The sequence below is a fragment of the Carcharodon carcharias genome, chromosome 5, assembly GCF_017639515.1.
Source record: "Carcharodon carcharias isolate sCarCar2 chromosome 5, sCarCar2.pri, whole genome shotgun sequence".
NCBI classification, from domain to species: Eukaryota; Metazoa; Chordata; class Chondrichthyes; order Lamniformes; family Lamnidae; genus Carcharodon; species Carcharodon carcharias.
This window is the reverse complement of record NC_054471.1, coordinates 3658865-3683030: the sequence shown is the minus strand read 5'-3', so window position 1 is coordinate 3683030 and position 24166 is coordinate 3658865. Positions and strand designations below refer to the sequence as shown.

Here is a 24166-nt window from a genome sequence, read left to right as displayed (position 1 = left end):
TCTGTCTCCCCCTCCCCTCAAGGTGCTGACTCTCTCCCCCTCCCCTCAAGGTGCTGACTCTCTCTCTCTCCCCCTCCCCTCAAGGTGCTGACTCTCGCCCCCTCCCCTCAAGGTGCTGACTCTCTCTCTCTCCCCCTCCCCTCAAGGTGCTGACTCTCTCTCTCCCTCCCCTCAAGGTGCTGACTCTCTCTCTCTCCCCCTCCCCTCAAGGTGCTGACTCTCTCTCCCCCTCCCCTCAAGGTGCTGACTCTCTCCCCCTCCGCTCAAGGTGCTGACTCTCTCTCTCTCCCCCTCCCCTCAAGGTGCTGACTCTCTCTCTCCCTCCCCTCAAGGTGCTGACTCTCTCTCCCCCTCCCCTCAAGGTGCTGACTCTCTCTCCCCCTCCCCTCAAGGTGCTGACTCTCTCTCCCCCTCCCCTCAAGGTGCTGACTCTCTCTCTCCCTCCCCTCAAGGTGCTGACTCTCTCTCTCTCCCCCTCCCCTCAAGGTGCTGACTCTCTCTCCCCCTCCCCTCAAGGTGCTGACTCTCTCTCTCTCCCCCTCCCCTCAAGGTGCTGACTCTCTCTCTCTCCCCCTCCCCTCAAGGTGCTGACTCTCGCCCCCTCCCCTCAAGGTGCTGACTCTCTCTCTCTCCCCCTCCCCTCAAGGTGCTGACTCTCTCTCTCCCTCCCCTCAAGGTGCTGACTCTCTCTCTCTCCCCCTCCCCTCAAGGTGCTGACTCTCTCTCCCCCTCCCCTCAAGGTGCTGACTCTCTCCCCCTCCGCTCAAGGTGCTGACTCTCTCTCTCTCCCCCTCCCCTCAAGGTGCTGACTCTCTCTCTCCCTCCCCTCAAGGTGCTGACTCTCTCTCCCCCTCCCCTCAAGGTGCTGACTCTCTCTCCCCCTCCCCTCAAGGTGCTGACTCTCTCTCCCCCTCCCCTCAAGGTGCTGACTCTCTCTCTCCCTCCCCTCAAGGTGCTGACTCTCTCTCTCCCACTCCCCTCAAGGTGCTGACTCTCTCTCTCTCCCTCCCCTCAAGGTGCTGACTCTCTCTCTCCCTCCCCTCAAGGTGCTGACTCTATCTCTCCCTCCCCTCAAGGTGCTGACTCTCTCTCCCCCTCCCCTCAAGGTGCTGACTCTCTCTCCCCCTCCCCTCAAGGTGCTGACTCTCTCTCCCCCTCCCCTCAAGGTGCTGACTCTCTCTCTCCCTCCCCTCAAGGTGCTGACTCTCTCTCTCCCTCCCCTCAAGGTGCTGACTCTCTCTCTCTCCCCCTCCCCTCAAGGTGCTGACTCTCTCTCTCTCCCCCTCCCCTCAAGGTGCTGACTCTCTCTCTCTCTCCCCCTCCCCTCAAGGTGCTGACTCTCTCTCTCTCCCCCTCCCCTGAAGGTGCTGACTCTCTCTCCCCCTCCCCCTCCCCTCAAGGTGCTGACTCTCTCTCTCTCCCTCCCCTCAAGGTGCTGACTCTCTCTCTCTCTCCCTCCCCTCAAGGTGCTGACTCTCTCTCTCTCCCCCTCCCCTCAAGGTGCTGACTCTCTCTCTCTCTCCCTCCCCTCAAGGTGCTGACTCTCTCTCTCCCTCCCCTCAAGGTGCTGACTCTCTCTCTCCCTCCCCTCAAGGTGCTGACTCTCTCTCTCCCTCCCAAGGTGCTGACTCTCTCTCTCCCTCCCCTCAAGGTGCTGACTCTCTCTCCCCCTCCCCTCAAGGTGCTGACTCTCTCTCTCCCTCCCCTCAAGGTGCTGACTCTCTCTCCCCCTCCCCCTCCCCTCAAGGTGCTGACTCTCTCTCCCCCTCCCCTCAAGGTGCTGACTCTCTCTCCCCCCTCCCCTCAAGGTGCTGACTCTCTCTCTCCCTCCCCTCAAGGTGCTGACTCTCTCTCCCCCTCCCCCTCCCCTCAAGGTGCTGACTCTCTCTCTCTCCCTCCCCTCAAGGTGCTGACTCTCTCTCCCCCTCCCCCTCCCCTCAAGGTGCTGACTCTCTCTCTCCCTCCCTCAAGGTGCTGACTCTCTCTCTCCCTCCCCTCAAGGTGCTGACTCTCTCTCTCCCTCCCCTCCAAGGTGCTGACTCTCTCTCTCCCTCCCCTCAAGGTGCTGACTCTCTCTCTCCCTCCCCTCAAGGTGCTGACTCTCTCTCTCCCCTCCCCTCAAGGTGCTGACTCTCTCTCTCCCTCCCCTCAAGGTGCTGACTCTCTCTCCCCCTCCCCTCAAGGTGCTGACTCTCTCTCTCCCCTCCCCTCAAGGTGCTGACTCTCTCTCTCCCTCCCCTCAAGGTGCTGACTCTCTCTCCCCCTCCCCTCAAGGTGCTGACTCTCTCTCTCCCCTCCCCTCAAGGTGCTGACTCTCTCTCTCTCCCCCTCCCCTCAAGGTGCTGACTCTCTCTCTCCCTCCCCTCAAGGTGCTGACTCTCTCTCTCTCCCCCTCCCCTCAAGGTGCTGACTCTCTCTCTCCCTCCCCTCAAGGTGCTGACTCTCTCTCCCTCCCTCCCCTCAAGGTGCTGACTCTCTCTCCCCCTCCCCTCAAGGTGCTGACTCTCTCTCCCCCTCCCCTCAAGGTGCTGACTCTCTCTCTCTCCCCCTCCCCTCAAGGTGCTGACTCTCTCTCTCTCCCCCTCCCCTCAAGGTGCTGACTCTCTCTCTCTCCCCCTCCCCTCAAGGTGCTGACTCTCTCTCTCCCCCCTCAAGGTGCTGACTCTCTCTCTCCCCTCCCTCAAGGTGCTGACTCTCTCTCTCCCTCCCCTCAAGGTGCTGACTCTCTCTCTCCCTCCCCTCAAGGTGCTGACTCTCTCTCCCCCAAGGTGCTGACTCTCTCTCTCTCCCCTCAAGGTGCTGACTCTCTCTCCCCCTCCCCTCAAGGTGCTGACTCTCTCTCTCCCTCCCCTCAAGGTGCTGACTCTCTTCTCTCCTCCCCCTCCCCTCAAGGTGCTGACTCTCTCTCTCTCCCTCCCCTCAAGGTGCTGACTCTCTCTCCCCCTCCCCTCAAGGTGCTGACTCTCTCTCTCTCCCCTCCCCTCAAGGTGCTGACTCTCTCTCTCTCCCCCTCCCCTCAAGGTGCTGACTCTCTCTCTCTCTCTCTCCCCTCAAGGTGCTGACTCTCTCCCCCTCCCCTCAAGGTGCTGACTCTCTCTCTCCCCCTCCCCTCAAGGTGCTGACTCTCTCTCTCCCTCCCCTCAAGGTGCTGACTCTCTCTCTCCCTCCCCTCAAGGTGCTGACTCTCTCTCTCCCCCTCCCCTCAAGGTGCTGACTCTCTCTCCCCCTCCCCTCAAGGTGCTGACTCTCTCTCTCTCCCCTCCCCTCAAGGTGCTGACTCTCTCTCTCTCCCCTCCCCTCAAGGTGCTGACTCTCTCTCTCCTCCTCCCCTCAAGGTGCTGACTCTCTCTCTCCCCTCCCCTCAAGGTGCTGACTCTCTCTCTCCCCTCCCCTCAAGGTGCTGACTCTCTCTCTCCCCCTCCCCTCAAGGTGCTGACTCTCTCTCTCTCTCCCCTTAAGGTGCTGACTCTCTTCTCTCTCCCTCCCCTCAAGGTGCTGACTCTCTCTCTCCCCTCCCCTCAAGGTGCTGACTCTCTCTCCCCCTCCCCTCAGGTGCTGACTCTCTCTCTCCCTCCCTCAAGGTGCTGACTCTCTCTCTCCCTCCCCTCAAGGTGCTGACTCTCTCTCCCCCTCCCCTCAAGGTGCTGACTCTCTCTCTCCCCCTCCCCTCAAGGTGCTGACTCTCTCTCTCCCTCCCCTCAAGGTGCTGACTCTCTCTCTCTCTCCCTCCCCTCAAGGTGCTGACTCTCTCTCCCCCTCCCCTCAAGGTGCTGACTCTCTCTCTCTCCCCCTCCCCTCAAGGTGCTGACTCTCTCTCTCTCCCCTCAAGGTGCTGACTCTCTCTCCCTCCCCTCAAGGTGCTGACTCTCTCTCTCTCCCCTCCCCTCAAGGTGCTGACTCTCTCTCTCCCCCTCCCCTCAAGGTGCTGACTCTCTCCCCCTCCCCTCAAGGTGCTGACTCTCTCTCTCTCCCCCTCCCCTCAAGGTGCTGACTCTCTCTCTCCCCCTCCCCTCAAGGTGCTGACTCTCTCTCTCCCTCCCCTCAAGGTGCTGACTCTCTCTCCCCCTCCCCTCAAGGTGCTGACTCTCTCTCTCCCCCTCCCCTCAAGGTGCTGACTCTCTCTCTCTCCCTCCCTCCCCTCAAGGTGCTGACTCTCTCTCTCCCCTCCCCTCAAGGTGCTGACTCTCTCTCCCCTCCCCTCAAGGTGCTGACTCTCTCTCTCCCCTCCCCTCAAGGTGCTGACTCTCTCTCTCCCCTCCCCTCAAGGTGCTGACTCTCTCTCTCCCTCCCCTCAAGGTGCTGACTCTCTCTCCCCCCTCCCCTCAAGGTGCTGACTCTCTCTCCCCCTCCCCTCAAGGTGCTGACTCTCTCTCCCCTCCCCTCAAGGTGCTGACTACTCTCTCTCTCCCCCTCCCCTCAAGGTGCTGACTCTCTCTCTCTCCCCCTCCCCTCAAGGTGCTGACTCTCTCTCTCCCCTCCCCTCAAGGTGCTGACTCTCTCTCCCCCTCCCCTCAAGGTGCTGACTCTCTCTCTCTCCCCCTCCCCTCAAGGTGCTGACTCTCTCTCTCCCTCCCCTCAAGGTGCTGACTCTCTCTCTCCCTCCCCTCAAGGTGCTGACTCTCTCTCCCCCTCCCCTCAAGGTGCTGACTCTCTCTCTCCCCCTCCCCTCAAGGTGCTGACTCTCTCTCTCCCTCCCCACAAGGTGCTGACTCTCTCTCTCCCCTCCCCTCAAGGTGCTGACTCTCTCTCTCCCTCCCCCTCAAGGTGCTGACTCTCTCTCTCCCCTCCCCTCAAGGTGCTGACTCTCTCTCTCTCCCCCTCCCCTCAAGGTGCTGACTCTCTCTCTCTCCCCTCCCCTCAAGGTGCTGACTCTCTCTCTCCCCTCCCCTCAAGGTGCTGACTCTCTCTCTCCCCTCCCCTCAAGGTGCTGACTCTCTCTCTCCCCCTCCCCTCAAGGTGCTGACTCTCTCTCTCCCTCCCCTCAAGGTGCTGACTCTCTCTCTCCCCCTCCCCTCAAGGTGCTGACTCTCTCTCTCCCCCTCCCCTCAAGGTGCTGACTCTCTCTCTCTCCCCCTCCCCTCAAGGTGCTGACTCTCTCTCTCTCCCCTCAAGGTGCTGACTCTCTCTCCCCCTCCCCTCAAGGTGCTGACTCTCTCTCCCCCTCCCCTCAGGTGCTGACTCTCTCTCTCCCCTCCCCTGAAGGTGCTGACTCTCTCACTCTCTCCCCCTCCCTCAAGGTGCTGACTCTCTCTCTCCACCTCCGCTGAAGGTGCTGAGGCTCTCTCTCTCCCCCTCCCCTCAAGGTGCTGACTCTCTCTCTCTCTCCCCCTCAAGGTGCTGACTCTCTCTCCCCCTCCCCTCAGGTGCTCTGACTCTCTCTCTCCCCCTCCCCTCAAGGTGCTGACTCTCTCTCTCCCTCCCCTCAAGGTGCTGACTCTCTCTCTCCCCTCCCCTCAAGGTGCTGACTCTCTCCCCCCTCCCCTGCAGGTGCTGACTCTCTCTCCCCCTCCCCTCAAGGTGCTGACTCCTCTCTCCCCCTCCCCTCAAGGTGCTGACTCTCTCTCTCCCCTCCCTCAAGGTGCTGACTCTCTCTCTCCCCCTCCCCTCAAGGTGCTGACTCTCTCTCTCCCCCTCCCCTCAAGGTGCTGACTCTCTCTCCCCCTCCCCTCAAGGTGCTGACTCTCTCTCTCTCCCCTCCCCTCAAGGTGCTGACTCTCTCTCTCTCCCCCTCCCCTCAAGGTGCTGACTCTCTCTCTCTCCCTCCCCTCAAGGTGCTGACTCTCTCTCTCCCCCTCCCCTCAAGGTGCTGACTCTCTCTCTCCCCTCCCCTCAAGGTGCTGACTCTCTCTCTCCCCCTCCCCTCAAGGTGCTGACTCTCTCTCTCCCCTCCCCTCAAGGTGCTGACTCTCTCCCCCTCCCCTCAAGGTGCTGACTCTCTCTCTCTCTCCCCTCAAGGTGCTGACTCTCTCTCTCCCCCTCCCCTCAAGGTGCTGACTCTCTCTCTCTCCCTCCCTCAAGGTGCTGACTCTCTCTCTCTCTCCCTCCCCTCAAGGTGCTGACTCTCTCTCCCCCTCCCCTCAAGGTGCTGACTCTCTCTCTCCCCCTCCCCTCAAGGTGCTGACTCTCTCTCTCCCCCTCCCCTCAAGGTGCTGACTCTCTCTCCCTCTCCCCTCAAGGTGCTGACTCTCTCTCCCCCCCTCCCCTCAAGGGTGCTGACTCTCTCTCTCTCACCCTCCCCTCAAGGTGCTGACTCTCTCCCTCCTCCCCTCAAGGTGCTGACTCTCTCTCTCTCTCCCTCCCTCAAGGTGCTGACTCTCTCTCCCCCTCCCCTGAAGGTGCTGACTCTCTCTCTCCTCCCCTCAAGGCTGCTGACTCTCTCTCTCTCCCCTCCCCTCAAGGTGCTGACTCTCCTCTCTCTCCCCCTCCCCTCAAGGTGCCTGACTCTCTCTCTCCCCTCCCCTCAAGGTGCTGACTCTCTTCTCTCCCTCCCCTCAAGGTGCTGACTCTCTCTCTCCCCTCCCCTCAAGGTGCTGACTCTCTCTCCCCCCTCCCCTCAAGGTGCTGACTCTCTCTCCCCCTCCCCTCAAGGTGCTGACTCTCTCCCCCTCCCCTCAAGGTGCTGACTCTCTCTCTCCCCCTCCCCTCAAGGTGCTGACTCTCTCTCCCCCTCCCCTCAAGGTGCTGACTCTCTCTCTCCCTCCCTCAGGTGCTGACTCTCTCTCTCCCCTCCCCTCAAGGTGCTGACTCTCTCTCTCCCCTCCCCTCAAGGTGCTGACTCTCTCTCTCTCCTCCCCTCCCCTCAAGGTGCTGACTCTCTCTCTCTCCCTCCCCTCAAGGTGCTGACTCTCTCTCTCTCCCCCTCCCCTCAAGTTGCTGACTCTCTCTCCTCCCCTCCCTCAAGGTGCTGACTCTCTCTCTCCCCTCCCCTCAAGGTGCTGACTCTCTCTCTCCCTCCCTCAGGTGCTGACTCTCTCTCCCCTCCCTCAAGGTGCTGACTCTCTCTCTCTCCCCCTCCCCTGCAGGTGCTGACTCTCTCTCCTCTCCCCTCCCCTCAGGTGCGACTCTCTCTCTCCCCTCCCCTCAAGGTGCTGACTCTCTCTCTCCCTCCCCTCAAGGTGCTGACTCTCTCCTCTCCCCTCCCCTCAAGGTGCTGACTCTCTCTCTCCCCTCCCCTCAAGGTGCTGACTCCTCTCTCTCTCCCTCCCCTCAAGGTGCATGCCTCTCTCTCTCCCCTCCCCTCAAGGAGCTGACTCTCTCTCTCTCTCCCCTCAAGGTGCTGACTCTCTCTCTCCCTCCCCTCAAGGTGCTGACTCTCTCTCCCCCTCCCCTCAAGGTGCTGACTCTCTCTCTCTCCCCTCAAGGTGCTGACTCTCTCTCTCCCTCCCCTCAAGGTGCTGACTCTCTCTCTCTCCCCCTCCCCTCAAGGTGCTGACTCTCTCTCTCTCCCCCTCCCCTCAAGGTGCTGACTCTCTCTCTCTCCCCCTCCCCTCAAGGTGCTGACTCTCTCTCTCCCTCCCCTCAAGGTGCTGACTCTCTCTCTCTCCCCCTCCCCTCAAGGTGCTGACTCTCTCTCCCTCTCCCAAGGTGCTGACTCTCTCTCCCTCCCCTCAAGGTGCTGACTCTCTCTCCCTCTCCCCTCAAGGTGCTGACTCTCTCTCTCCCTCCCCTCAAGGTGCTGACTCTCTCTCCCTCTCCCCTCAAGGTGCTGACTCTCTCTCCCTCTCCCCTCAAGGTGCTGACTCTCTCTCTCTCCCTCCCCTCAAGGTGCTGACTCTCTCTCTCCCTCCCCTCAAGGTGCTGACTCTCTCTCTCCCCCTCCCCTCAAGGTGCTGACTCTCTCTCTCTCCCCCTCCCCTCAAGGTGCTGACTCTCTCTCTCTCTCTCCCCTGAAGGTGCTGAACCTCTCTCCCTCTGTCTCTCTCTCTCCCCCTCCCCTCAAGGTGATGACTCTCTCTCTCCCCTCCCCTGAAGGTGCTGACTCTCTCTCTCTCTCTCCCCCTCCCCTGAAGGTGCTGACTCTCTCTCTCTCCCCTCCCCTCAAGGTGCTGACTCTCTCTCTCCCCTCCCCTCAGGTGCTGACTCTCTCTCTCTCCCCCTCCCCCTCAAGGTGCTGACTCTCTCTCTCCCCTCCCTCAAGGTGCTGACTCTCTCTCTCCCCTCCCCTCAAGGTGCTGACTCTCTCTCCCCCTCCCCTCAAGGTGCTGACTCTCTCCTCCCCTCCCCTCAAGGTGCTGACTCTCTCTCCCCCTCCCCTCAAGGTGCTGACTCTCTCTCCCCTCCCCTCAAGGTGCTGACTCTCTCTCTCTCCCCCTCCCCTCAAGGTGCTGACTCTCTCTCCCCCTCCCCTCAAGGTGCTGACTCCTCTCTCTCCCCTCCCCTCAAGGTGCTGACTCTCTCTCCCCCTCCCCTCAAGGTGCTGACTCTCTCTCTCTCCCCCTCCCCTCAAGGTGCAGACTCTCTCTCTCTCCCTCCCCTCAAGGTGCTGACTCTCTCTCTCCCACTCCCCTCAAGGTGCTGACTCTCTCTCCCCCTCCCCTCAAGGTGCTGACTCTCTCTCTCCCTCCCCTCAAGGTGCTGACTCTCTCTCCTCCCCCTCCCCTCAAGGTGCTGACCCTCTCCTCCCCTCCCCTCAAGGTGCTGACTCTCTCTCTCCCCCTCCCCTCAAGGTGCTGACTCTCTCTCTCCCTCCCCTCAAGGTGCTGACTCTCTCTCTCTCCCCTCCCCTCAAGGTGCTGACTCTCTCTCACCCCTCCCCTCAAGGTGCTGACTCTCTCTCCCCCTCCCCTCAAGGTGCTGACTCTCTCTCTCTCCCCTCCCCTCAAGGTGCTGACTCTCTCTCCCCCTCCCCTCAAGGTGCTGACTCTCTCTCTCCCCCTCCCCTCAAGGTGCTGACTCTCTCTCTCCCCTCCCCTCAAGGTGCTGACTCTCTCTCTCCCCTCCCCTCAAGGTGCTGACTCTCTCTCCCTCCCCTCAAGGTGCTGACTCCTCTCTCCCCTCCCCTCAAGGTGCTGACTCTCTCTCCCCCTCCCCTCAAGGTGCTGACTCTCTCTCTCTCTCACCCTCCCCTCAAGGTGCTGACTCTCTCTCTCTCTCCCCCTCCCCTCAAGGTGCTGAACTCTCTCTCTCTCCCCCTCCCCTGAAGTTGCTGACTCTCTCTCTCTCCTCCCTCAAGGTGCTGACTCTCTCTCTCCCCCTCCCCTCAAGGTGCTGACTCTCTCTCTCCCTCCCCTCAAGGTGCTGACTCTCTCTCCTCTCCCCCTCAAGGTGCTGACTCTCTCTCCCCCTCCCCTCAAGGTGCTGACTCTCTCTCTCCCTCCCCTCAAGGTGCTGACTCTCCTCTCTCCCCCTCCCCTCAAGGTGCTGACTCTCTCTCTCCCCTCTCCCCTCAAGGTGCTGACTCTCTCTCTCTCCCTCCCTCAAGGTGCTGACTCTCTCTCTCTCCCCCTCCCCTCAAGGTGCTGACTCTCTCTCTCCCTCCCCTCAAGGTGCTGACTCTCTCTCTCCTCCCCTCAAGGTGCTGACTCTCTCTCCCCTCCCCCTCAAGGTGCTGACTCAAGGTGCTGACTCTCTCTCTCCCATCCCCTCAAGGTGCTGACTCTCTCTCTCCCCCTCCCTCAAGTGCTGACTCTCTCCTCTCCCCTCCCTCAAGGTGCTGACTCTCTCTCCCTCCCCTCAAGGTGCTGACTCTCTCTCTCCCCTCCCCTCAAGGTGCTGACTCTCTCTCTCCCCCTCCCCTCAAGGTGCTGACTCTCTCTCCCCTCCCCTCAAGGTGCTGACTCTCTCTCTCCCCTCCCTCAAGGTGCTGACTCTCTCTCTCCCCTCCCCTCAAGGTGCTGACTCTCTCTCTCTCCCCTCCCCTCAAGGTGCTGACTCTCTCTCTCCCTCCCTCAAGGTGCTGACTCTCTCTCTCCCTCCCCTCATGGTGCTGACTCTCTCTCCCCTCCCCTCAAGGTGCTGACTCTCTCTCTCCCCTCCCCTCAAGGTGCTGACTCTCTCTCTCCCCCTCCCCTCAAGGTGCTGACTCTCTCTCCCCCTCCCCTCAAGGTGCTGACTCTCTTCCCCTCCTCCCCTCAAGGTGCTGTCTCTCTCTCTCCCCCTCCCCTCAAGGTGCTGACTCTCTCTCCCCCTCCCCTCAAGGTGCTGACTCTCTCTCTCCCCCTCCCCTCAAGGTGCTGACTCTCTCTCTCTCCCCCTCCCCTCAAGGTGCTGACTCTCTCTCCCTCCCCTCAAGGTGCTGACTCTCTCTCTCCCTCCCCTCAAGGTGCTGACTCTCTCTCTCTCTCCCTCCCCTCAAGGTGCTGACTCTCTCTCTCCCTCCCCTCAAGGTGCTGACTCTCTCTCTCCCCCTCCCCTCAAGGTGCTGACTCTCTCTCCCTCTCCCCTCAAGGTGCTGACTCTCTCTCCCCCTCCCCTCAAGGTGCTGACTCTCTCTCTCTCCCCCTCCCCTCAAGGTGCTGACTCTCTCTCTCCCCCCTCCCCTCAAGGTGCTGACTCTCTCTCTCCCTCCCCTCAAGGTGCTGACTCTCTCTCTCTCCCCCTCCCCTCAAGGTGCTGACTCTCTCTCCCCCTCCCCTCAAGGTGCTGACTCTCTCTCTCCCTCCCCTCAAGGTGCTGACTCTCTCTCTCCCTCCCCTCAAGGTGCTGACTCTCTCTCCCCCTCCCCTCAAGGTGCTGACTCTCTCTCCCTCCCTCAAGGTGCTGACTCTCTCTCTCTCCCCCTCCCCTCAAGGTGCTGACTCTCTCTCTCCCCTCCCCTCAAGGTGCTGACTCTCTCTCCACCTCCCCTCAAGATGCTGACTCTCTCTCACTCTCCCCCTCCCCTCAAGGTGCTGACTCTCTCTCTCCCTCCCCTCAAGGTGCTGACTCTCTCTCCCTCCCCTCAAGGTGCTGACTCTCTCTCCCCCTCCCCTCAAGGTGCTGACTCTCTCTCTCCCTCCCCTCAAGGTGCTGACTCTCTCTCTCCCACTCCCCTCAAGGTGCTGACTCTCTCTCCCCCTCCCCTCAAGGTGCTGACTCTCTCTCTCCCTCCCCTCAAGGTGCTGACTCTCTCTCTCCCTCCCCTCAAGGTGCTGACTCTCTCTCCCCCTCCCCTCAAGGTGCTGACTCTCTCTCTCTCCCTCCCCTCAAGGTGCTGACTCTCTCTCCCCCTCCCCTCAAGGTGCTGACTCTCTCTCCCCCTCCCCTCAAGGTGCTGACTCTCTCTCTCCCTCCCCTCAAGGTGCTGACTCTCTCTCCCCCCTCCCCTCAAGGTGCTGACTCTCTCTCTCTCCCCCTCCCCTCAAGGTGCTGACTCTCTCTCTCTCCCCCTCCCCTCAAGGTGCTGACTCTCTCTCCCCCTCCCCTCAAGGTGCTGACTCTCTCTCCCCCTCCCCTCAAGGTGCTGACTCTCTCCCCCTCCCCTCAAGGTGCTGACTCTCTCTCTCTCCCCCTCCCCTCAAGGTGCTGACTCTCTCTCCCCCTCCCCTCAAGGTGCTGACTCTCTCTCCCCCTCCCCTCAAGGTGCTGACTCTCTCTCTCTCCCCCTCCCCTCAAGGTGCTGACTCTCTCGTCTCCCTCCCCTCGAAGGTGCTGACTCTCTCTCTCCCTCCCCTCAAGGTGCTGACTCTCTCTCTCTCCCCCCTCCCCTCAAGGTGCTGACTCTCTCTCTCCCCCCTCCCCTCAAGGTGCTGACTCTCTCTCTCTCCCCCTCCCCTCAAGGTGCTGACTCTCTCTCTCCCTCCCCTCAAGGTGCTGACTCTCTCTCTCTCCCCCTCCCCTCAAGGTGCTGACTCTCTCTCCCCCTCCCCTCAAGGTGCTGACTCTCTCTCCCCCTCCCCTCAAGGTGCTGACTCTCTCTCTCCCCCTCCCCTCAAGGTGCTGACTCTCTCTCCCCCTCCCCTCAAGGTGCTGACTCTCTCTCTCCCTCCCCTCAAGGTGCTGACTCTCTCTCTCCCTCCCCTCAAGGTGCTGACTCTCTCTCTCCCTCCCCTCAAGGTGCTGACTCTCTCTCTCCCTCTCCCCTCAAGGTGCTGACTCTCCTCTCTCCCTCTCCCTCAAGGTGCTGACTCTCTCTCTCTCCCCCTCCCCTCAAGGTGCTGACTCTCTCTCTCTCCCCTCAAGGTGCTGACTCTCTCTCTCCCCCTCCCTCAATGTGCTGACTCTCTCTCTCTCTCCCTCCCCTCAGGTGCTGACTCTCTCTCTCTCCCCCTCCCCCCAAGGTGCTGACTCTCTCTTCCCCTCCCCTGAAGGTGCTGACTCTCTCTCCCCCTCCCCTCAAGGTGCTGACTCTCTCTCTCCCTCCCTCAAGGTGCTGACTCTCTCTCTCTTCCCTCCCCTCAAGGGTGCTGACTCTCCTCTCTCCCCCTCCCCTCAAGGTGCTGACTCTCTCTCTCCTCCCCTCAAGGTGCTGACTCTCTCTCTCTCCCCTCCCCTCAAGGTGACTGACCTCCTCGTGCTGACCTCTCTCCCCCTCCCCTCAAGGTGCTGACTCTCTCCTCCCCCTCCCCCTCAAGGGTGCTGACTCTCTCTCTCCCCCTCTTCCCCTCAAGGTGCTGGACTCTCTCTCCCCTCCCCTCAAGGTGCTGACCTCCTCTCTCTCTCCCTCCTCCCTCAAGGTGCTGACCTCTCCTCATCCCCCTCCCCTCAAGGTGCTGACTCTCTCTCTCTCTCTCCTCCCCTCTCAAGTGTGCTGACTCTCTCCCCTCCCCTCAAGGTGCTGACTCTCTCTCTCTCCTCATCAAGTGCTGACTCTTCTCTCTCTCCCCCTCCCCTCAAGGTGCTGACTCTCTCTCTCCCCCTCCCTCAAGGTGCTGACGTCTCTCTCTCCCCCTCCCCTCAAGGTGCTGACTCTCTCTCTCTCCCTCCCTCCCCTCAAGGTGCTGACTCTCTCTCTGCCCCTCCCCTGCAGGTGCTGACTCTCTCTCTCCCCCTCCCCTCAAGGTTCTGACTCTCTCTCTCCCCCTCCCCTCATGGTGCTGACCTCTCTCTCTCCCATCCCCCTCAAGGTGCTGACTCTCTCTCTCCCCTCCCCCTCAAGGTGCTGACTCTCTCTCTCCTCTCCCTCAAGGTGCTGACTCCTCTCTCCCTCTTCCCCCTCAAGGTGCGACTCTCTCTCTCTCCCTCCCCTCAAGGTGCTGACTCTCTCTCCCTCCCCTCAAGGTGCTGACTCTCTCTCTCTCTCTCCCTCCCCTCAAGGTGCTGACTCTCTCTCTCCCCCTCCCCTCAAGGTGCTGACTCTCTCTCTCAGGACCCCCTCCTCCCCTCAAGGTGCTGACTCTCTCTCCCCTCCCCTCAAGGTGCTGACTCTCTCTCCCCCTCCCCTCATGGTGCTGACTCTCTCTCTCTCCCCTCCCCTCAAGGTGCTGACTCTCTCTCTCCCCCTCCCCTCAAGGTGCTGACTCTCTCCCCCTCCCCTCAAGGTGCTGACTCTCTCCCCCTCCCCTCAAGGTGCTGACTCTCTCTCTCTCTCTCCCCTCAAGGTGCTGACTCTCTCTCTCCCTCCCCTCAAGGTGCTGACTCTCTCTCTCCCTCCCCTCAAGGTGCTGACTCTCTCCCCCTCCCCTCAAGGTGCTGACTCTCTCTCCCCCTCCCCTCAAGGTGCTGACTCTCTCTCCCCCTCCCCTCAAGGTGCTGACTCTCTCTCCCCTCCCCTCAAGGTGCTGACTCTCTTCTCCCCTCCCCTCAAGGTGCTGACTCTCTCTCCCCCTCCCCTCAAGGTGCTGACTCTCTCTCTCTCCCTCCCCTCAAGGTGCTGACTCTCTCTCCCTCCCCTCAAGGTGCTGACTCTCTCTCCCCCTCCCCTCAAGGTGCTGACTCTCTCCCCCTCCCCTCAAGGTGCTGACTCTCTCTCCCCCTCCCCTCAAGGTGCTGACTCTCTCTCTCCTCCCCTCAAGGTGCTGACTCTCTCTCCCCCTCCCCTCAAGGTGCTGACTCTCTCTCTCCCTCCCCTCAAGGTGCTGACTCTCTCTCCCCCTCCCCTCAAGGTGCTGACTCTCTCTCTCCCCCTCCCCTCAAGGTGCTGACTCTCTCTCCCCCTCCCCTCAAGGTGCTGACTCTCTCTCTCCCTCCCCTCAAGGTGCTGACTCTCTCTCTCTCCCTCCCTCCCCTCAAGGTGCTGGCTCTCTCTCTCTCCCCCTCCCCTCAAGGTGCTGACTCTCTCTCCCCCTCCCCTCAAGGTGCTGGCTCTCTCTCTCTCCCCCTCCCCTCAAGGTGCTGACTCTCTCTCTCTCCCTCCCTCCCCTCAAGGTGCTGGCTCTCTCTCTCCCTCCCCTCAAGGTGCTGACTCTCTCTCCCCCTCCCCTGAAGTCTCTGGCTCACTTTCCCCCTCCCCTGAAGTCTCTGGCTCACTCTCCCCCTCCCCTGAAGTCTCTGGCTCACTCTCCCCCTCCCCTGAAGTCTCTGGCTCACTCTCCCCCTCCCCTGAAGTCTCTGGCTCACTCTCCCCCTCCCCTGAAGTCTCTGGCTCACTCTCCCCCTCCCCTGAAGTCTCTGGCTCACTCTGCCCCTCCCCTGAAGTCTCTGGCTCACTCTGTTACTGCTTGGGCAGATGGTCTACCCGCTTTCCTTTCCACTGATGTGACAGATTTTGGATACTCACCAGCTCTTTCGTAATCGTTTGCAGGCTGTTTGGCTTGCCCGGCTTAGCAACGCACACAGATCACTCAGCAAATAGCCCTGGGGACAAAGGGCAGATATACCGTCATCACAAACATCGTCATCACAAACATCAATATCACAGGCCTCATCAGCACCCACCTCAGAGACCCTAGTTGCAGTCAAGTACTGACCCAGTCGAACCTGCACGGTTTTTAAAAGGCAAATCATGTTTGACTAATCCAATTGAACTTTCTGATGAAATAACAGAGAAGTTAGGTGCAGGAAATGCGATGGATGTTGTCTATATGGATCTTAAGGGAATGTTTGTCAAAGCACCACATAACAGGCTGGTTAACAAAATAGAGGCTCATGGAATAGGCGGGTCAGTGTCAACTTGGATAAAAAAAAATTGGCTTAAGGACAGAAAAAAAGCATTTTCTCACACTTTTTTGAACCGGAGGATGGTTAATGGTGCTGTTCCCTCAGAGTCAGTGCTAGGGCCACTGCTTTATTTGCTACAGATAAGTGACTTGGATATTGGAATACTTAGGGAAATTTCAACATTTGCTGATCGTCCCAAACTTGGAGGAGTGGCAAACAGTGAGGAATCACCTGCAACAGGACATAGATAGGCTGGCAGAATAGGCAGGCCCGTGACAGATGGAATTTCATACGCTGGAGTGTCAGCTGATGCATTTTGTCAGAAGGGATGGGGGGGGAACCATATAGACTTAATGACTCAGTTCTGAGACTGTGCAGGAACAGAGGGGTCACGTGCATCAATCTTTGAAGGTGGCAGGACATACTGAAAGTGGTTATGTCCTCTTCACAATTTACTTCCCTACCCATCTTTGTGTCATCAGCAAATTTGGCAACCATCCCGTCATCTCTTCATCCAACTCATTTATATAAATTGCAAACAGTTGAGGTCCCAGCACTGATCCCTGTGGCACACCTCTCGTCACATCCTGCCAAACAGGAAAAGACCCATTTATGCCTCTTCTTTGCTTCCTGTTAGTCAGCCAATCTTCTACCCGTGCCAATAAGTTACCCCCTATAGAGTACTTGTAATGGAGGACTTTGATTATCCTAATATAGATTGGGACAGTCATAGTGCAAAGAGCAGAGAAGGGCAAGAGTTCCTAGAATGTGTTCAGGAGAATTTTCTATAGCAGTATGTTTCCAGTCCAATGAGAAAGGAGGCACTGCTAAACCTGGTTCCTGGGAATCAGGTGGGGCAAGTGGCAGTGGAAGAGCATTTAGGGGACAGTGTACATTGTGTCATAAGGTTTAGGTTGGCTATGAAAAAGAACAAGGATCAATCGAGATTAAGAATAATTAACTGGGGGGAAGCCAACTTCAGTGGGATAAAAATGAATCAGGCCCAGGTAAATTGGCATCATAAAACTAGATGTGAACAATGGATAGCCTTTTGGGGGAGATGGTGCAAGAACAGTGAAGGTATATTCCCACAAAGGAGAACATTAGGCAAACAAATCCTGCGCTCTTTGCATGAGTTAAAGACTGAGTTGAAGCAGAAAAAGTGTGCTGATGAGAGATGTCAGGTTGCTAATACAATTGAGAGCCAGGCTGAATATAGAAGGCTCAGTGGGGAACTGAAAATGCAAATAAGAGAAGCAGGCAAGTTATGCTGAACCGCTGTAAAGCTTTGGTTGGGCACCAATCTATTGCATCCAGTTCTGGTCACCAAACCGTAGGAAAGATGTGAAGGTCCTTGAGAGGGTGCGGAGGAGATTTATCAGAATGGTCCCAGGGTTGGGGGGATTTTAGCTGCAGGGTTCAGTTGGAGAAGCTGGAGTTGTTCCCCTTGGGGCAAAGGAGAGTGAGGGGAGATTTGATAGAGGTGGGAAAAGTTTAGATAAGGTAGACAAAGAAAAGCTGTTCCTAATAGCTGATGGTACAAGGACTATGGGACAGATGACAGTAATGTCACTGGACTAGTAATCCAGAGCCCCAGGCGAATGCTCTGGGGGACATGGGTTCAAATCCCACCACAGCAGCTGGCGGAATTTAAATTCAATTAATAATCTTTAGGGAGGGAAATCTGCTGTCCTTACCTGGTCTGGCCTACATGTGACTCCAGACCCACAGCAATGTGGTTGGCTCTTAACTGCCCTCTGAAATGGCCCAGCAAGCCACTCAGTTCAAGGGTAATTAGGCATGGGCAACAAATGCTGGCATTGTCAGTGATTCCCACATCTAATGAAAGCAGAAAAAACACAGATTTAAGTCTCTGAAGAATGGTCATAGGGACTTGAACCGTTAACTCTGCTTCTCTCTCCAGATGCTGTCAGACCTGCTGAGTTTTTCCAGCATTTTCTGACTTTGTCACAGATTTAACGCTTTGGCCAAGAGATACACGGGGAATATGAGGAATAAGCTTATTTCACAGCGACTGGTAATGAGGCATATGGGACACTTGCCTTTATCAATCGAGGCATAGATTACAAAAGTAGGAAGGTCATGTTGGAGTTGTATAGAACCTTGGTGAGGCCACAGCTGGAGTACTGTGTGCAGTTCTGGTCGCCACATTATAGGAAGGATGTGATTGCACTGGAGGGGGTACAGAGGAGATTCACCAGGATGTTAGCTGGGATGAAACATTTAAGTTATGAAGAGAGGTTGGATAGACTTGGGTTGTTTTTGTTGGAGCAGAGAAGACTGAGGGGTGACCTGATCGAGGTGTACAAGATTATGAGGGGCATGGACAGGGTGGATAGGGAGCAGCTGTTCCCCTTAGTTGAAGGGTTAGTCACGAGGGGGCATAAGTTCAAGGTGAGGGGCAGGAGGTTTAGGGGGGATGTGAGGAAAAACTTTTTTACCCAGAGGGTGGTGAGGGTCTGGAATGCACTGCCTGGGAGGGTGGTGGAGGCGTATTGCCTCACATCCTTTAAAAAGTACCTGGATGAGCACTTGGCACATCATAACATTCAAGGCTATGGGCCAAGTGCTGGTAAATGGGATTAGGTAGGTAGGTCAGGTGTTTCTCACGTGTCGGTGCAGACTCGATGGGCTGAAGGGCCTCTTCTGCACTCTGATTCTGTGATTGTGTGTGAGACCTGGAACTCATTACCAATGAGGGTAGTGGAAGCAGAGAAGGCTGAGGGGATTGAGCAGGGGGGTAGTGGGACTCACTAGATTGCTCGGAGGGCCAGCATGTATTCAAGGAGGCCATTCGGTCCATCATGTGCCATAAAGACTCTTGACTCCGAACTGATTTATTCCTAACTCTTGATTACCTTGTACTGACTGACTCTGACACTCGGACAGCCTGTACTGATTGACTCTGACCCTCGGACAGCCTGTACTGATTGAATCTGACCCTCGGACAGCCTGTACTGATTGACTCTGACCCTCGGACAGCCTGTACTGATTGACTCTGACCCTCGGACAGCCTGTACTGATTGACTCTGACCCTCGGACAGCCTGTACTGATTGACTCTGACCCTCGGACAGCCTGTACTGATTGACTCTGACCCTCGGACAGCCTGTACTGATTGACTCTGACCCTCAGACAGCCTGTGCTGATTGACTCTGACCCTCGGACAGCCTGTGCTGATTGACTCTGACCCTCGGAGAGCCTGTACTGATTGACTCTGACCCTCAGACAGCCTGTACTGATTGACTCTGACCCTCGGTCACCCTGTACTGTTAGGAAATAGAGATAGTTTAAGTTAGTTATTTGGTATTTGTGGCTGTTAGGAATGAGTTTTAACTTTAATGTTTAAGTTTGACTTGTATTTCTGTATCTGTGTGTTAAGAAAGGTCAAATTGAGTTTTGTTTTTTTTTCACTTTAAAAGGTGCCTGCATTTCTAATGAGAGTTTTACGCATCTAAGCTAAGTAAAGCAAACAAGGGGAAAAAGAACTGGGCTGTTGCCTAGCACCAGAGGTCCTGAGAGGCAGGTCCCTCCCACAGACACACTGAGAAAAAACTAGAAACAGCAGTTTTATTTGGAAGCTGTTTGAGTTCAGTTGCTTTTGAAAGTAGCTGCCAGGAGAGACTGGAGCAAAGAGGACAAATAGCCAGTCTCAAACTCCCAGGGAGGGGAAATAGAGAAAGTCCTGAGCAGACCTTCTAGTCAAAGGCAGGACAGGAACCTGGAAAAGGTCCCGTTAATGAAGTTAAGAATGATGGGCAGAGAGAAAGACTCCAAGCTTCAGATTTAAAGAGACAAAACCTGCAGCAAGAAAATTTAAACCGACAACAGCTTGCAAGAGGCTAGAAGGTCCAAAGAGACAACTGTAGGTCTGTAACTCTTTGCTATGGGCATTTGAAGCAGTGGTGTACTGTTGACAGTTGAGTCAGTGAGAGACAACTTGATTGCATGTGGTGACCCGGGGCGAGGAACATCAAAGGAGAGTTTGAAACCCTGGAGGGACACTTGCGGAAGGCGTCTGAGAGAAAGCGTCAGTTCGGGAGATTCCAAAGTGAGTTCTTAGAGAGTGGAGATTGGAAACTCTCATGTGAAAGACAGATTTAAGTGAGACTGGTTGGCTCATGGTGTGAAAGCGTCAGGGGGGAGTTGAGGAGAGATCCATAAGATCTGGTTGAGGTGGCATCTGTCAATTGAGGTCAGAGTGTGGTGTGTCTGACCACAGAATGCTTATTGGTTTACATGGACTGTGTACTTCCTGTGAACATTAGAATATAAGATAGCTTTTGTAACTTGTGTTATCCTTACAAATCTGTACATATCTGTAAAGGTGTGGTTGCGGGTGAAGGAGTATTGTAATATAGTTCATCTGCTCTTGCTAATAAACGTTTTATTCTTTTGTTAATAGTTCATTAGCTGACCCCTGTGCCTCTGTTCAGTAGTCACTCCCCATGTATCTAAACAAACAAATTAAAGTTAGGGTTTATCAAGCTGGGTTCCACCCTGAGATCAGGCCTGTCCAGGGGTAACCTCAGATGGGATCATAATAGTACTGACTGACCCTGACCCTCGGTCACCCTGTAATGATTGACCCTGACCCTCGGTCACCCTGTACTGATTAAATCAAACCCTCAGTCACCCTGTAATGATTGACTCTGACCTCGGTCACCCTGTACTGATTGACCCTGACCCTCGATCACCCTGTAATGATTGACCCTGACCCTCGGTCACCCTGTAATGATTGACCCTGACCCTCGGTCACCCTGTACTGATTAAATCAAACCCTCGGTCACCCTGTAATGATTGACTCTGACCTCGGTCACCCTGTACTGATTGACCCTGACCCTCGATCACCCTGTAATGATTGACCCTGACACTTGGTCACCCTGTAATGATTGACCCTGACCCTCATTCACCCTGCAATGATTGACCCTGACCCTCGGTCACCCTGTAATGATTGACCCTGACCCTCGGTCACCCTGTAATGATTGACCCTGACCCTCAGTCACCCTGTAATGATTGATCCTGACCCTCGGTCACCCTGTAATGATTGACCCTGACCCTCGGTCACCCTGTAATGATTGACCCTGACCCTCGGTCACCCTGTAATGATTGACTCTGACCGTTGGACAGCCTGTACTGATCGACTCTGACCCTCAGTCACCCTGTAATGATTGACTCTGACCCTCGATCACCCTGTAATGATTGACTCTGACCGTTGGACAGCCTGTACTGATTGACTCTGAGCCTCAGTCACCCTGTAGTGATTGACTCTGAGCCTGTACTGATCAGGATCTCAGTTGCTTTGTTTGTTGTCCCCTGCAGTGTTTACCTCCTGGGATACTCACAGCCGTTAGCTTAGCTAGCTTTCCGAGATTGACATCTTTGCCCAGAGGGAGATCGGTACTGAGTGTTCCTATTATCAGCTTCCTCTGCTCTTCAGACAGAGTCTCCATCGCTAGCTCATGCAGAAACAGGGTCTGTACATCAGCAAACAGATCCTGCAGCCGGCCAACCGTCCCAACCACCACGACAGGGTAATCACTGAAACCAATCAGAGAGAGAGAGAGAGAGACACTGTCCTGACCAATCAGATACAGAGGGGTGGGGCACACAATTCACAGACCAATCAGATACAGGATGGGGTGGGTCCACACACACTGCGCAGACCAATCATACGCAGAGGAGGTGGAGGCTCAGACAGGGACAAGCCTGAGAAGAACAGGGGCAGGCTATACACCCTGTCAGGATGCTCCACCATTCAATACAATCAGGTCTGTTCTCCTATCTCAACTCTATTTTGTCACAGTATCCCCAAATTCTTTAATTCTTGTTGCATCCAAATTCTATCCTTTCTAATTCTTTTAAAAATCCAAGTAAAACAGCTTTGACTCTGCCTAATCATTCTGTGTTTTTCTAACTGCCCTCTTACCACTTCCTTAATAATGGATTCCAGCACTTTCCTGGCGACTGATGTCAGACTACCTGGTTTCTATCTTTCCCTCCTCTCTTAAACAACAGTGTTATGTTTGCCAACTGCCAATCCACTGGGACTGTTTGAGAATCCAGAGGATTTTGGAAAATCATTACTAGCACATTCAATACCTCTTTCAGAACCCAAGGGATGCAGCCATCAGGTCCCGGGAATCTTTTTTGACCATTAGTTTCTCCAGTACTCGTTGCTTATTAATAATTACTTTTAAGTCCCCCACTCTCCTTAGATCCTGGGTCCCCCGCTATTTTTGGAATGGTTTTTGTTTCTTCCACTGTAAAGACAGATACAAATTATTTGTTTCACATCTCTGCTACTTTCTTAATCTCCATTGTAATTTTACTGTCTCAGCCTCTGAGCTACAAAGGTCTACTTTAGCTACTCTCTTCCTTTTTACAGACTTATAGAAGATCCCACTGCCTGTTTTTATATTTCATGCTAGTTTACTCCCAGAGTCTATTTTTTCCTTCTATTGTATTTTTTGCTGGTTTCTCATTCTTCCCCAGTCTTCAGGCTGACATTATAAAATCCCTTCTTTTTATCCAATACAATGCTTAATCTCTTCAGCTCTCCACTGATGGGTCATTTTGCCGTGGAGTTTTAATTTCTCAATGGAATGTATATTGTTTGAGAATTACGACCTCTCTCTTTAAATGTTCATTATTACACTTGTACCATCATACCTTTAAATCCAATTTCACAATCTCCTTTGCCCGTCACACTGTGAGGGACTAACACCTCATCCTGTATATTTTACTCATAAAATATACAGAGATATGTTCATTGCAAATCAAAACACCTTTCTGTTTACAGACGGTGGTGAGAGGAGAAATTAGTGATGTGTAAATTAACTTAATTGGCTTTAAATATAAGTTCAATACTATAGGTTCAGACTTAGGTACATTACATTCAGACATTAATCTCAACATTAAATTCTATCACCTTATGATCATTCATTGGCCAAGGATTCCTTACTCTCATTACACAAGACACCGTCTAAAAAAAGCCTGTTCCTGATTCAAATTCAGGGGAAGGCTGACAGAAACTGAGACAAACAAATCAGATGGAGAACAGGGAGGAGCAGAGGCTCAGACAGGGGGGTTAAATCAGTCAGAGAGGGCCACCCGACACATGCACAAACAATCAATAGATGAAGTGTACGGCCATACTGGTGAGTCAGAGCGAGATCCTTCATGAAGTGGTGGAGGGAAGAAATCAAACGTGAATCTTCCCCGACTCCATCACGTTCTCTCCCAATCATCACAAGATGGCGCAGCAGCAGAATGCAGGGACGGTGAAGGTCAGCTTCTGAAAAGGCAGCTTGGAGTTTCGCTTCAGAGGCACCAGTGGAATCAGCACAAAGACACACACAGTCCACCTGGAGGGAAAATCCAGAGTCAGTACAGAGACACACACAGTCCCTGGGGGAGAATCCAGAATCAGTACAGAGACACACACAGTCCCTGGGGAGAATCCAGAGTCAGTACAGAGACACACACAGTCCACCTGGAGGGAGAATCCAGAGTCAGTACAGAGACACACACAGTCCCTGGGGGAGAATCCAGAGTCAGTACAGAGACACACACAGTCCCTGGGGGAGAATCCAGAGCCAGTACAGAGACACACACAGTCCCTGGGGAGAATCCAGAGTCAGTACAGAGACACACACAGTCCCTGGGGGACAATCCAGAGTCAGTACAGAGACACACACAGTCCCTGGGGGAGAATCCAGAGTCAGTACAGAGACACACACAGTCCCTGGGGGAGAATCCAGAGTCAGTACAGAGACACACACAGTCCCTGGAGGGAGAATCCAGAGTCAGTACAGAGACACACACAGTCCCTGGGGAGAATCCAGGGTCAGTACAGAGAGACACATAGTCCCTGGGGAGAATCCAGGGTCAGTACAGAGACACACACAGTCCCTGGGGGAGAATCCAGAGCCAGTACAGAGACACACACAGTCCCTGGGGAGAATCCCGAGTCAGTACAGAGACACACACAGTCCCTAGAGGGGAATCCAGAGTCAGTACAGAGACACACACAGTCCCTGCGGGAGAAACCAGAGTCAGTACAGAGACACACACAGTCCCTGGAGGGGAATCCAGAGTCAGTACAGAGACACACACAGTCCCTGGGGGACAATCCAGAATCAGTACAGAGACACACACAGTCCCTGGGGAGAATCCAGGGTCTGTACAGACACACACACAGTCCCTGGGGGACAATCCAGAATCAGTACAGAGACACACACAGTCCCTGGGGAGAATCCAGGGTCAGTACAGAGACACACACAGTCTCTGGGGAGAATCCAGGGTCGGTACAGAGACACACACAGTCTCTGGGGGAGAATCCAGAGTCAGTACAGAGACACACACAGTCCCTGGGGGAGAATCCAGAGTCAGTACAGAGACACACACAGTCCCTGGGGAGAATCCAGAGTCAGTACAGAGACACACACAGTCCCTGGGGAGAATCCAGAGTCAGTACAGAGACACACACTGTCCCTGGGGGACAATCCAGAATCAGTACAGAGACACACACAGTCCCTGGGGAGAATCCAGAGTCAGTACAGAGACACACACAGTCCCTGGGGGAGAAACCAGAGTCAGTACAGAGACACACACAGTCCACCTGGAGGGAGAATCCAGAGTCAGTAAAGAGACACACACAGTCCCAAGGGGAGAATCCAGAGTCAGTACAGAGACACACACAGTCCACCTGGAGGGAGAATCCAGAGTCAGTAAAGAGACACACACAGTCCCAAGGGGAGAATCCAGAGTCAGTACAGAGACACACACAGTCCCTGGGGGGAATCCAGAGGCAGTACAGAGACACACACAGTCCCTGGGGGGAATCCAGAGTCAGTACAGAGAAACACACAGTCCCTGCGGGAGAATCCAGAGTCAGTACAGAGACACACACAGTCCCTGGGGGAGAATCCAGAGTCAGTACAGAGACACACACAGTCCCTGGGGGAGAATCCAGAGTCAGTACAGAGACACACACAGTCCCTGGGGGAGAATCCAGAGTCAGTACAGAGACACACACAGTCCCTGGGGGAGAATCCAGAGTCAGTACAGAGACACACACAGTCCCTGGAGGGAGAATCCAGAGTCAGTACAGAGACACACACAGTCCCTGGGGGAGAATCCAGAGTCAGTACAGAGACACACACAGTCCCTGGGGGAGAATCCAGAGTC

The 24166-nt window shown here is 55.7% G+C and overlaps 1 protein-coding gene across 1 annotated transcript in view; it reads right to left on the bottom strand.

Annotated features, from left to right (window-relative positions):
• Positions 1 to 24166, bottom strand: part of pex6 (peroxisomal biogenesis factor 6) — a 127581-nt gene that overhangs the window by 69181 nt on the left and 34234 nt on the right. The window contains exons 8-10 of the mRNA XM_041188137.1: positions 22133 to 22341; positions 20320 to 20515; positions 14576 to 14652 (exon numbers count right to left, since the gene is read on the bottom strand). Coding sequence (XP_041044071.1) covers positions 14576 to 14652; positions 20320 to 20515; positions 22133 to 22341 — 482 coding nt within the window. The remainder of the gene's footprint in view (positions 1 to 14575; positions 14653 to 20319; positions 20516 to 22132; positions 22342 to 24166) is intronic.